The 13,295-nt window shown below is 37.5% G+C and overlaps 1 protein-coding gene across 5 annotated transcripts in view; it reads right to left on the bottom strand.

Annotated features, from left to right (window-relative positions):
* The window catches only part of CDK14 (cyclin dependent kinase 14), a 320,052-nt gene that overhangs the window by 129,053 nt on the left and 177,704 nt on the right, over nucleotides 1-13,295 (bottom strand). For all 5 annotated transcript variants that reach the window (XM_017729275.1, XM_008629897.2, XM_017729276.1 and 2 more), the window contains one exon: nucleotides 5,946-6,066. In XM_017729275.1, the coding sequence (XP_017584764.1) occupies nucleotides 5,946-6,066 (121 nt within the window). The remainder of the gene's footprint in view (nucleotides 1-5,945; nucleotides 6,067-13,295) is intronic.

Raw genomic sequence — 13,295 nt, 5'->3', positions numbered from 1 at the left:
CAAACAGAAACACAAACAAAACCCCACCCCCAAAACCCACACACATTCCCCTTCAAAATCCCACTGCTTTATTTTCTTATGGATTTGTCACCAATATGTAATACTGGAGCATATTCCATAAAATCTTAGTAATATGCATGCTGTAAGGGCACAGAGATTTTTAGCCTGTCTGATTTATTCAGGAAAAAAAAGGTCATGTTCCTTTATCATCCTGCTTATGAACACAACTATGAAACCAAATTTTGGGGGAAAGGAATGTAAAGCAAGGGACTTTCTTCTCCTTAGCTGACAAAAATCTGATTTATTTCAACAGGGGCAGACTGCCAGGATACCCACAAATGCTGAAGTTGGTTGGAATTTGTCTTTTGTGACCACTACCCTTTGATATATAAGAAATAACATCTGATGGATGATACAGTCTGATAAAACTACAGTGGCAATAAAGCAAACAGATTGTAGTTCTCACGTGAGAAGTAATGAGTGAATCAAAATTTCCCTTTCATGATGACAAAAACCATTAAAATTTGTGCAGGAAGCATATGCAATGAATGAAAACTAATTTACTTGAGAGCATGATAGCTTAAGGTTTTTCTTTACAGTCACACTTGAAGTAATTGTAATTACAAGACAATAGAGTGATAATGTTCTTGCCTGTGTCACTCAATAGCTAGAAATAAAACCTCCAGAAATTTTTTCTCTCTGTAGCAATGCTCAGTTTCTATATTAAGAAATACTACATTCATGAAGGATTAAAATCCACATGATGCCTTTTTGTAGGATTCTTTCTATTGGACTCAATCGTTCTGTAAAAGCAGAGTCAAAATAAGCTCAAGACAGTACTCCTCAAACTTGAGCAACGTTTGGCCAGGAGACATTTTCTTGTTGGAAACGTCTTCATGTTCTTTCATGTTCTTCCTGGTTTTCTTTTCTGCATCCAGATACCTTTAAAATGCACTTTCCTTACACACATGAAATTTATTTCTAGCAATGAAAAAGTAACAGCAAATCTGATGTTCTAAATGGATTAAAGTAGTTTTCAGATAGGAACTGAAATGCCCTTCCCATAACTACAGACCCAGACAGTTCCTCACTTCCTCACACATAGCATTGCTAAGAATCTGAGCCTATAGAATTTTCCAATCAAAAGCTAATTCAGCTGATAAAACTTTTGAAGAACTCACTGACAGCAAGAGATATTTAATTAACAATACCTTTATAGTTATTGCAATATCACTTTAATACCCTAATCCTACACATTAGCATTTCTTTGGAGTGGAAGTCATAATCCTGAGAAACATCAAGGGCAAAAGAGCTAATTTCCCCTACACTGTTTTCTCTCTCAGGCCCCAAGAAATATTTCTTCAGGGCATACTGGGACTACTGCTCTCACATTTCTCTCACTGCAAACTGTTTACAGGAGAAAGAAACAGGATAAATATGCCTTTGTAATGTCCCCTGAGTAAAAACCATAATTTGGTGCACTTGTGTCTAAGACAAAACCCATTTTTAGGTAATAAATGTCTTAATTATGGTTGCAGATCTTCATTGGTCAAATATTCATGAAAGCATGCATGGAATTACAGTGAGCACTCAAATCCACATTCATAGCAGGCTATGTGTGAAATGTGGTATGTTCCTGAAAAATACCGTTTCTTTTTCTAATAGGATAGAAAAACTCCGTATGAAGAGGTTTCCCTAAATTAAGCTAAAATTTGAAATCATATATAACAACACAGATGTAACAAAGTTAAGTGAGAGAGATTTAAGAAGCAATTTTGTAACATTTTACTGATCTATTTTTAATTTCTTTCTTCCTCAGTACTAAACATAGCTGATGGTGTTAATAAAAGTGAATTTAAAATATATCCCAGCCCATAACTGCTTAGGTTACCTGTACTTGACTAAGAGTGTATTTTTTTAAAAAACAAAACAACAGGATATGCAAAAAAATTGCCAGCTGTTAGCAAACACAGTTTAAAGCCAGCTGCACTTCAAAATAAAATATCCCTAGTGACTTCTTGATGTAAGCAACCCAGATGTAGCAGCAGCACATGCATTACCAGAATCAAATGGATTTAATAGCCTGTTTAAACTGCTTCATTTACTAATGCTATACTCTTCCTGTAAGGAACAAATAGAATAGGTTAATTTGGGGATTTTTTTCTCTATGTTTCTGTGTTACTTATATATGGGTTTTAGTAATCCATAAACCCTTTATGTGTTGAAGTCTATTTTCCTTGCATTGACTTTCAAAGGACTGTAAAATTCAAGGATTAGGACAAGTTACACCAGAGGCAATGCAAAACCATTTTCCTAGCTACTAGTAAGTCCTCATCAAGAGAAAAAAAAAAAAAAAGCTATATCAAGGGTAATCACAACTCTTTGATGCAGTCATGGGTTGTATAATACATTCACATAATGCTGCTGTATCAAACACTGTCAGCAGTAAATGACAAAGCCCAACACACTGATTTCCATCACCAGCCTGACACCACTATTGCATGTATGTCTTCATTAATATTGTTTTATTGCCAGTGGCTATTTAAAAAAGAATGCAGGAGAATGTAACATTGCATGTGGATCATTAGCTCTTAGTTACTATTCTAATTCTCTGCACCAGCAAATGAAGTGTAAAAATAGCCCGCAGCCTCTGCCACCTGCTTCCCAGCCACTGTCCAGTGGTTAATATTTGGACTCTTTTTTCATGCAGCTGGTCTTCCACTCAGTGGGAGCCTCACTTTCTGTTCCTGGGGAACCACCATGAAATGTCATTTATCATGACTATAGAAAAAGCCCTGTGACTTTATTTTTTTTCTCTTCTGTAAATAGAGGAAACAGCTGTGCTTTCTACCTTAACATTATTTAAATATTTAGTGAAGTGGCTGCCTAGTTTTGTGATCATGTGGATCATCAATAATGACACAGGAGAGCACACACTATCTGCCATAAGGACATAATGCCAGTAATTGCATAAAAATGCTAATGCTACAAACACACTTTTGATAACAAATTACTAAATTATCTTGGAATCTGATGGTAGACAGGTTTCTCCGTGTCTCCCTTCCTCCCACTCTGGGAAGCCACTAAATGGCTTTAATGTAATTAAGGCTCAGCTCTGTCCAACCATTGTGTAAGCACAGCCCCAAGCCTGCCTGAGCCCCAGCAGAGCTCACTGTTAAATGTGCCAAGTCAGCATAAGTGACCCTAACACGCAGCTACGCCTCTCGCAGTCAAACTGGAAGTGCTGTCTCAGATAACCCAGCAAAGTACAGAAGTAAAAATCTACAGCTCTTCTGTCACACACAGTACACATTTGCTCTCATCTGATTTCTGATGTGGCAGGGGCTGAGCCTCTGCACAAATTGCTGCCATGTGTAAGACACTGTATTACCAAGTGCCTTTTTCCTAAGCTCTTCATACTTCTTCAGTTTGTACAGAGAAGAAAAAATATTGCAAAGGCTACAAATTGCATACAAGAGGAATATGACATTGTTTTTCATGTGAAACAGAACACACCACCTCTGTCCTTGAGTACCTGGATTTTTTTTTAGGCCTACATGAAATGCTCTGTGCAAGAGAACATCATTTATTGATATCATTAAAGATGTAACAATTGGGTTCTTCCCCAATACTCTTGTGTCATTTTTGTCAGGAAACAAAATAATGACCTGGATTGCTGAAGTAGCATTTTAAGTCCTTCCTTGATCTTCCCTGCTGCCCATGTAATTTGAATATAAACATGTGATTATGAAGGACGTGCTCAGTGTGCAGGTATAGTAAATTTAAAATGCTTTTAATTAGCTACATGACTTAATTGTTATTACAGGAACACCACATATTTTGATTGGACTTTCTAATAGCTCTTTTACTAAAATCCTCATTGCGGGGAATGTTAAAAGATCTATTTTTGACAAGCTATTGAACTTTGGAGTGAACCATTTTTTTGTGGAAAGATTTTCAGCAATAGTAAAAAATGTGTTAAAATCCTTTGTTCAGTTTCACAGTGCAGTGTTTTTTAAATTAGGAAAAATTACAAAAATTAATTTCCAATGTTGCTTTTAACTAAAAAAAAGCATTTTAAAGTGCTTTTTGAGCAGTTTTCCCTATTAAAACATGAAAAATTTTCTTTAGCTGTTTCAATATATTCTCTTTGTAATTTACAAGTTGACTCATGTATGTGCAGACATACACAAATACGCGTGACTCAGGAACTGAACAAATGTAGAAGCAACTATGAGAAGATGAGCAGAAAGGACAATTTATCTCTCCCAGCTATTTGCATCCTCTGAGTCAGTTGTCCTGCATGACCCCAAGCAAGCTGAGCTTCTTGCTGAGGGTGTCTGAGGTATTACTTGGAACAGAGGTGATTGTAAAACATCAGGAGCAGATGGGCTGCAGAGATTGCATGCAACCTGTGAAGACACCTGGTTGAATCCGGTATTTAGGAAAACAGGACAGTTTTAGGATAGATGAGAAACTGACATGCAGAAGGAAATTATTTGAGATCTGTGAAGTTGAGAAAGGTCTGAGGAAAACCAGACAGTTAATAACAGACAATGCTGCCTTTGCCTCTCTGGCACACTTGTGATTTCACACTGTTCACATCTAGAGTTTCTCACTCTCCTTTTCCTGCCTCTTGGTTCACCTTCCCTTAGAGCTCAGGGAACTGCAGCAGCCAGGGCCCAGTCATACTAACCACTCACTTCAGTATTAGATATTCTAGTATTTCTACTCCGTAACCCCTTCACATGAAATAATCCTGTGACTTCTAAATCATGTCCCCAGGAGTCAAGATTTACAGGAAAACCTGTTTTCATCCCATAATCTCTGATTTCAGCTACGGGACTAAACACAACCTAGTCATGCTTAGTTCCTTTCCCCAGCAAAAATATATTCCTGCTAGTATTATTGTTTCAATAATAATGAAACAATTGCTTCAGTTGCAATATTACACAGCAAGATTACTGTAAAAATATTATTCACACACCATATGAAAACATAACCTTATCTTACAGTTACTCCTAGATTTTAATATAATCATAATTCTAACTTTGTGTTGCCTATATTAAAGATAATTCAGTGAACTGCAAAAAAATTACTGTATTTTTCTGAAAATTCCTTAGTATAATTTTTTCTCAAATGAATGAATTCTAAAGGTTTAAAGAGTTGAATATGCATTAAAAAAAAAACCCAACCCAAACCAACCAACCAACCAAAAAAACTCAAAGCAAACAACCAAATAAACAAAACAAAATCCAAACATATTCCAGAGCATAAAACTTCCTTTGTAAGGAAGAGGATTTTTTCCCATATTTCAGAATTTGTACAGATTACAGAGATCCTGTCACCTCAAAACCTACAGAATAAACAAAGAACCTCCAGCTTGGTTTTTAACAGTCAAAAAACCAAATACCTTCCTTGCTCCTTATTCAACACAGGACTAAATGATGTCAGAGCAAGGTGATATGTACTGTACAAATCAAACTACTGTTCTAAACCTGCAAGTCTAAATAAAATCTGTAGGTTTAAAAGAAAACTATTCAATGATATTTGCTGCTACCAAATACAGGACATTAAGAACTGAGGTTTAATGCTCACAACCAGAGAATTCTGGTTTTCCCCTTGCTACAAGTGGGCATAGTGAAAGTCTATCTTTTGCAAAATAAGTGTCATATCATATATAAGGACCACACTAAGACTACAAAAGTCAAGCAATAACTCAGTCTCTTGCAAAGCACCAATGGGTGTAGTGTAAACAGCAGGTGTCATCTGCCAGCCAGTGGGGTGGCAGGAGGGGATTCCTTTAGGGAGATACTGCAGGAACCACACGTATCACTACACATATGTTTTTTAACCTGTACCAATAATCTCACTACATATTTGGTTTACATGTCTAAAAAAACCAAGAGCTAAAGCATCTACAGAATCTTGTCATCTATACTTACCACATGTCAAGGCAGGTGGAATATTCTGTTGATCCCAGAAGGACATCTGGAGGCCTGTACCATAGGGTTACCACTTCATTGGAATACGTATGACTAGGAACTGATTTAGCTCTTGCAAGACCTGTGGGGTAAACACAAATAAATCAATATAAACAAAGCGAAGAAATAGTTTGCTATACAGTTACAATCTAAAAGGATATATGAGCACCTGTCACGTAATGGGACAGCATGTTGCAAGAGTATTTTTCTTCTAGAACTGGAGTATTTTACTTAACGGTAACATCTATCATTAAGTACCTGGCTAAACAGAGTTGTAAATACTATGAAGGGACAATAAAATATGCTTTTCATCATGACAACCACAAGCCCAGGAGAGATGCAAAGATGTACTGTGGTACACCTAAATAAAAGACAAATAAACAAAGATTTTAATTGCCATTAACTGCTCATCCTCAGGCATCAATATTCTTCCATTTCAATGTTACTTAGAAAAAGAAAATGAAAAGGAAACTGCCAGACAAATGGTGCCACAGATGAGATTTGGTCTTTTAGGGAAGCCTAAGGAAACCTTCCACAGCTTACACTGCCCAAAGCCCAGCCTGCTTATTCAAGTTTACGTTTGAAAGCTGTAGACACACTTACACGTTACCGTTCAAATAAGTATTAATATTGCAGTAATACAGCAGAAAATGGTATGTGAAGAATTCCTTTCTCTCAAGAATTGTGTATTGGCAGTGCTCCAATTTCAGAAATCATTTCAATGAATCTGTGGCCTACTAAAGATATAATATTTACAATGTTGTCTTTTAAGCTTGTCAGTCATTTAAAATAATTCACATTACTGCACAATCTATGTAGAGATCATCATATGCTAAACCCAGAAGTTTACAAGTATATTTCTCCTATAGAGGACTCTCTCCTCCAGAAAATGGAAAAAGATCTTCAGGGCTAAGGTGATTACTCCTATCATGGGCCTGCAAACGCTTTTTCCAAATTATCGGATCCTAGCTACTACCTTGAGAACATCCACTCCCTTGCTGGGAACACTGGACACGCACAAGTAATGGAAATCAGGAGAACGCAGCACTGGGTGCTTTTTTGTGTCTTCCTGAACTACTGATTTTCCTTTCAGAAAACAAACGGAATTACTACAACAGAAGGTCATGTTTTACACCTTACAGAAACAAAGAAGCAAAGTCATACACTCAGGAAGAAATAAGCAACATGAGAATTTCCAAAAGAGTGCAGATGAGAGTCCTTTGCCCCTTTATTCTTAATACACTGGTAAAGCTATTTAAGAACATTTACTCTCAGTGAATATATCTCCATAGCAATGATGGCCAATCTTGCCAGCAGATTGCACTATCAGCTGATTATAGCAATTACACCAGTGTAGGGGAATAATTTGAATTGTATGCCATGATTTTTTCTTTTAAAAATTACATTTGAAGCATGAATATCTATTTTTTAAGTTTTCAGTCCTCCATTTCTTTAAGGTTTGTGCACCTGTCCATCAGCTTGACAAACAATCTGGCTTAAAAAGACAACCCAGGGTTGGCCAGGTACAGCCCCAAAGAGGCCAGAGGAGAGGTCACATCATGTGTTTCACAGTGCCCCTGCCTCCAGATTAATGTTTTTGCTTCTAGGAAACCAGAAACCACCAAAAGCTCTAAGTGGTGAGCAGTTCTCATTCCTGGCACACAGAACCTTTAACAAGCCTGAGTTTCTGTGCATCTATATTCCATGTGACTAAACTGAAACAGCATTCCCTGAAGTTGTGGATATGGACCCACTACTATTAAGCAATATAAAAATTACGAAAGGATTTGAGAAGTCTGGATGGTGAATGACTCCATCCTTTTTTGCCTGTCTGAGCCTTCCCCATTAGTCTTGTCTGAGGAAGACTGAATTTGGTTGCAAATTCTAATCTTCTACCAAGTTTTCATAAGAGAAGAGGCATAACCAAGCAGGGGAAAGGCTTCTTGAAGAAGCCAACAACATCATGTATTTCGGGGAAAATTGTCAAAAAACTTTAGAGCTTGTGGAATGACAAACTCAGATTTCCGCAACACAAAACTGTTGATCCACACATTCCAGAAATCTCCCGTGTAGAGAGGAATAAGTACCCAACTTGCCATATCAGAAATCATGTTGCAAATAATAACACAATAACCATGCTTGCTGGCCGGCTTCTGCCACTTTACTGACCAGGATGGAGCTTTGCAAGTGCTATAGTCAGCCCAAGCACATCTTTCCTCCTCTCCTGTGACTGTTCAGCGTAGAACCAGTCCTCCCCTCCTGGGAATGAAGTAGGAATGCCACTCATGCTGTTTCCTCAGTATACTGCTTCTAGATCTCCTCTACCTCGAATCAATTCCAGGTTAATGAAAACCAATCTGATTTTCAAAGAATGGCCCTTTTGGGCTAGTCCCAGCCTGTTGGAAAACTAAATGTTTTTCTTTAATCCATTCTTCACTCCCAAAACACTATGAAAGTTTCATTTGAGGTTAGCTGCTGCACCTGGTTTCTCAGTTATAAGAGGATCATTAATGTTCCTCTGTTTAAACAAAAAAATGTTTAAAAAAATCTTAATTTGTAAAAGCAAGCTGAGGCCATACATTGGTATCAGACAGCACCACCACGTTAAGAGCTATCCTGGTTTGAGTTAAACCATAACAAAAGGCTTATGAGTACAGGCCACATGTTTAAAGTTGCAGCCAATTGGTTCCCTGGTTGGCCACATACACTGTTCTGGAAACTAAATGGAAAAATGGAAAGCAGGAGTGAACAACCAAGGCAAATACTCACAAAAGCCAAAATTTGGAAGGGGAGAATTTGGCACAGTCCCACTGTTCAATTAGGCACTCACTCCCCTTGTGCAGGACTGACAGGACCTGAATCAGGCTAATGCCTCGGAGGAGCTGCTTTCTCGCAGGGAGGGAGCAACCTTTGTTTTTTCTGAATAATGCTCTGCATAAAGAATGCATTTGCAATAATGAACACTTTCACTCAAAGACTCAAAATTAACACAAATGTGTCTCATTGCACATGAGACATGGAAAAAATACTCTCATCTTTCAGATATATTTACATTATAAAAAGAGTGCTATCCAAATACATATGTGAAACACCAACAAGATACTGCATTTCTTGTTTTGATGGTCCAGATGCAAACAGATGACAGTTACTGGGGTTTTTTTCAGATACCCTTCTGCAAGAAAATTTGCTACATATTTTATAACCCTTTGCACATCCAAATATGCTTACTCATGCAAAATTTATTTAAGAACATCCTTCAACTGAAAGAAAACTGAAGGGTAGGATTAATTAGCACAGCATGTTCGATCACTTTCTTTAAGGCTTCCCTGTCTGTTTCCATGGTTACACTACAGGAAGAATGACAATCTCATTTTAAAAAAACAGAGCTTATAGGGAACCATCAAAACTTCAAACCTTAATGACTCGTGCATAAAAGCCAAAAGGTAAATGGCAGATCACCAGGTGAGTACCCAATATTTACATATTGCTGCCTGAGCCCCCTTTTAGCCTGGGAAGGTGGAGGAAGAACCTCCTGACAAGTAGTGAACTCCCCTCTGATTCGTGTGTCTTACAAAAGATAAAAGGTCAATACACGTCCTGCTGTTGGAGCCCTGTTCTGAGAGAAGGGATCCAAGCATAAGGCCCAGTTATTAAAAATAAGGTCGTGTCAGACACACTGGGGAATTTGTGTGTAATTATGGGAAGGACATACACTCTTTAATGTTCTTCAGACACCGACATCTACGACCATTATTTATCCAAAATGAAAGAAGAAACCGTTCTGATGCATTACATACGGCAAGACTTGCATCTAGCTGCAGTGTGACACAAACCACAACTTAATTTTAACTCATTCATTAAACAACAGCTCAGGATACCCTGGGAAGCCTTGTATTTAAAATACAGAGTGAATGATCTATGGCTATGTATGTTTATGTCTTTAACACAGAAAATCCCCTGCTGCCTCCTATTCTGAACTTTAAAAAAAAAACAAAAGGAAGAAATTTTTTTCCCTTGGTAAACACAATTGTCTCTACTTCTTCTGGCTGTATCTTAGACTCAGAGGATGTATCTGATTTTACCTAGGACCGGTTATTGACAAAACATATTGCACTGATTCATCACTGTAATTTTTAAATTGTATTTGGCTTTTACAAGAGGCTGTAGCTACATCCAGACTCGAGACCTATCCAATACACACATCTTTGGCTACACGAGCACAAATATTAATATTTGATATCTCTCTAGCTGCAGGATAGCTTTCTAGCCAACTTCATATGACAAGCGGGAAGCCTTTGTTCACAGCAAATATGCTTCTGCAAATGAGAAAACAAGTCACATCTGCAAAAACAAAGGCTTATCAACCATGTGCATGGTTTCCCTTTCTATTACACCTCAAATGTGTTGAGCAGTTTATTATTTTGATTTAGCTATATTTAAAAGGGCTCTAGCAAGCATACTAAAAAATAAAATGGTTTTCTTGTTGCTTTTCCTTGATTCAGATTCTTGATGTGCTTCCTTTTCTAGCTCCCTGTTTTGTTTATTTAACAATTACTTAGTTTGAGGTAAATGGCTTATTGAACCGTAACTATGAGTCAGTAATCATATTAAAATTTTGTTAATGTATTCTGTTGTAGATCATGAACTGTCAACTTAACCTATTTACTCAGCTACTTGCTTTCCAGCAGAAGCACATTTATTCAGTGAACACCTGAGTGACAACAAAAAACAAAAAAGTAAAATGGGTGGAGACACTGACACTGCTTCAGTGAAGCAGTCAGCACTCTAACCCAGAAGCCAGCTCTTGGCAATCAAAAGTGTCCTGCAGCTTTTAGGTCCCTCTGCTGTTTAACTGAATGCATCTGTCTCCAATATGCAACTTTACATCTGAGTTAAATTCCTCTCAGAGAAGATAAATTACCTACAATATCCTATGTCCTGGTCCTAATACAGCCATTAGCTTATGATAGTGCTGTTCATTTATAAAAGTTACTCACTATCAGGGACAGACTAATTAGGATCTTAATTAGTATTCCCCAAATGCACTTGAGCAATGACTAGTCTTCCAAACTGGAGTGCAGGAGTCAGTTTTCAAGAGACAGAGAGAAGTAAGTAAGACAAAAGATGTGTGCTTCTCAGTCTGTCTGGTTTTCCCAGCTGTTATCAACTGTTCTAATAAAAGATTATTTTTCCCTCCAGGTCTTATCTCATGTATGTCTTCACACAATCACTTACAGTAACACAGATGATAATTATTCTAGTCTGTGAATAGACTCAACTGTCAGTTGACAAACACAAGTTACAGAATGGGGAGACACAGAAATAGTTTTCCTGCTACCAGAATGAATGACTCTAGCACTCATGAAAAGTGTTTGTCTCTTTCCAACAAATCCACATCATCTTTTTGATTACAACCTCTGTCCTCTGCCCCCTGTGCCACCCAAAGGATCACAGGGAATAGAAAAGAGAGTTACAAGAAAGAGCTCAGCTCTTGGCTGTTTATTATAAGATTCCTTTGGTTAATTTGTCTGAAAGCTATCATAGCTATAAAGCTGTTTATTTCTTTGCTTTAAAATCCTTATAAATAATTTCTGGTATGTTTTGAAAAAAGCACACTGATTTTGAACATGTATGATGACTGACAAATTTATTCATTGTCTATAAGCAGGAAAAACCACACTAAAAACTGAGTACTATGCAAAAAGCGGTACAAAAATACAAAAGAAATATACACTTTTGACACCAGGAAAATGTATCTACCCCCACGGCATTCTGGGTCAGCATGAATATGTTCAGAGTGCCTCTGCTAGTCTGGAGGTAGAAAAGTAACAGTGTGGCCAGGAATAAAAAAAGGAAACAAACTGCATCAACATTATAAACATTCACACAGACGTAAAAGCTAACAGGACTCAAGGACAGTAAGAAATTTCACATCAAAGATAACTTCTGCTTTACAGAAAAGATCTGGATTCCTTATGGACATGGTATACATGCCCACAATAGCCTTAACAGCTGATTGATTTAAATCTTGCTTTCCAGATTCTGGATTTTTTCTTAACAATTTGTTGTTTCACAAGAAGTCTATGAGAAGATGATGCCCCCTACTCCTCTAAATGTCCCAGCAGGAACACACCACTTTGCTAATAAGGCTGTAAGTGAAAATATCAGACTTACTCATTCCACAGTGAAGTTATTGGGTTTGAAGCAAAGAGCTAACAATTGCTGAACAGATGGCTTTAAATTGGGAAGACCTGCAGAGTGCAGGGAGGAAACTCTAGAAAGACAAACAGGTAGAAAATAATTCTTCACTGAAAATGAGAGCTAATGCATCTCAGGATATTTTAACATTCCTTGGGAAAAGAGAAAACAGGGAAGCAGCTATGAATGAATGAGCCTAATCAATACTGGACAATTACTTGTGTAATACTAATAATTTATATGAGGAATTTTAAGACATAACTAATGAACTTGCTGAAGACAAGAAAGGTAACAGACCACTTTGACAAAGTTTTGAGGTATAAATATTTTATTGCCGTTAGGATTTTCCCCTAACAAACCAAAGGAATCCAGAAAACAGAAAAAAAAAGAGATTCAGGAGAGCAGTGTTGTATGGAGACAAATTTTGAGCTATGGATGTCCTATTTGGTGAAGTATAATAGTTCATCAAGCACCAAACACAGAAGCTAACAACCTACTGCAGGCTATTGTGTTTGATGCTAACAATTTACTGTGATCTCTACCTTTACAACTAAAAGCAGGACTGCAAGGGTCATTTCTGGATGACTCCATCTGGCATTCAAGTAGAAATGAACCAACCCTTTTCAATTGGTACCTGGATAACTTATCATTTGAGAGGTACTTGACGTATGGCATGAGACAGGTTAAATACAACACAGCAGTAAAGAAATAAATATGCTTCTCTGTGCTCTCCAAGACTAATCTTTTTTAGAAAATCATCACATAGACAAACTGCCTACCCCTCTATTCAGGTGCAAAGAGGACTGAACACATACCAGATGCAAGTCAGTTGTATACAGGGGCATCAGTACCATTTAAATCCTTCTGGTTTCATGTTGTATTAAACCTGACAGCTGAAGAACTGTTTAATAAGCAAAATTTGGTGCTACTGTAGGGATTCACAGTCATCCAAATAGAAACATAGAAGATAAGTTTCACTGACAGTTTTATGTTCAAATATCTAATCCCAGTTGCTTACCCTCAGTTAATTTTGTTTCTTAACTGACCGTACCACACTGGCAGTGACAAGGTGATGCCACGTACTGCTCTCTCCACCTCTTGGAGGGGTCCCCA

This window comes from Corvus brachyrhynchos, unplaced genomic scaffold, assembly GCF_000691975.1.
Source record: "Corvus brachyrhynchos isolate BGI_N302 unplaced genomic scaffold, ASM69197v1 scaffold142, whole genome shotgun sequence".
NCBI lineage: Eukaryota > Metazoa > Chordata > Aves > Passeriformes > Corvidae > Corvus > Corvus brachyrhynchos.
The sequence above is the reverse complement of the archived record's forward strand: the minus strand, read 5'-3'. Positions and strand labels throughout refer to the sequence as shown.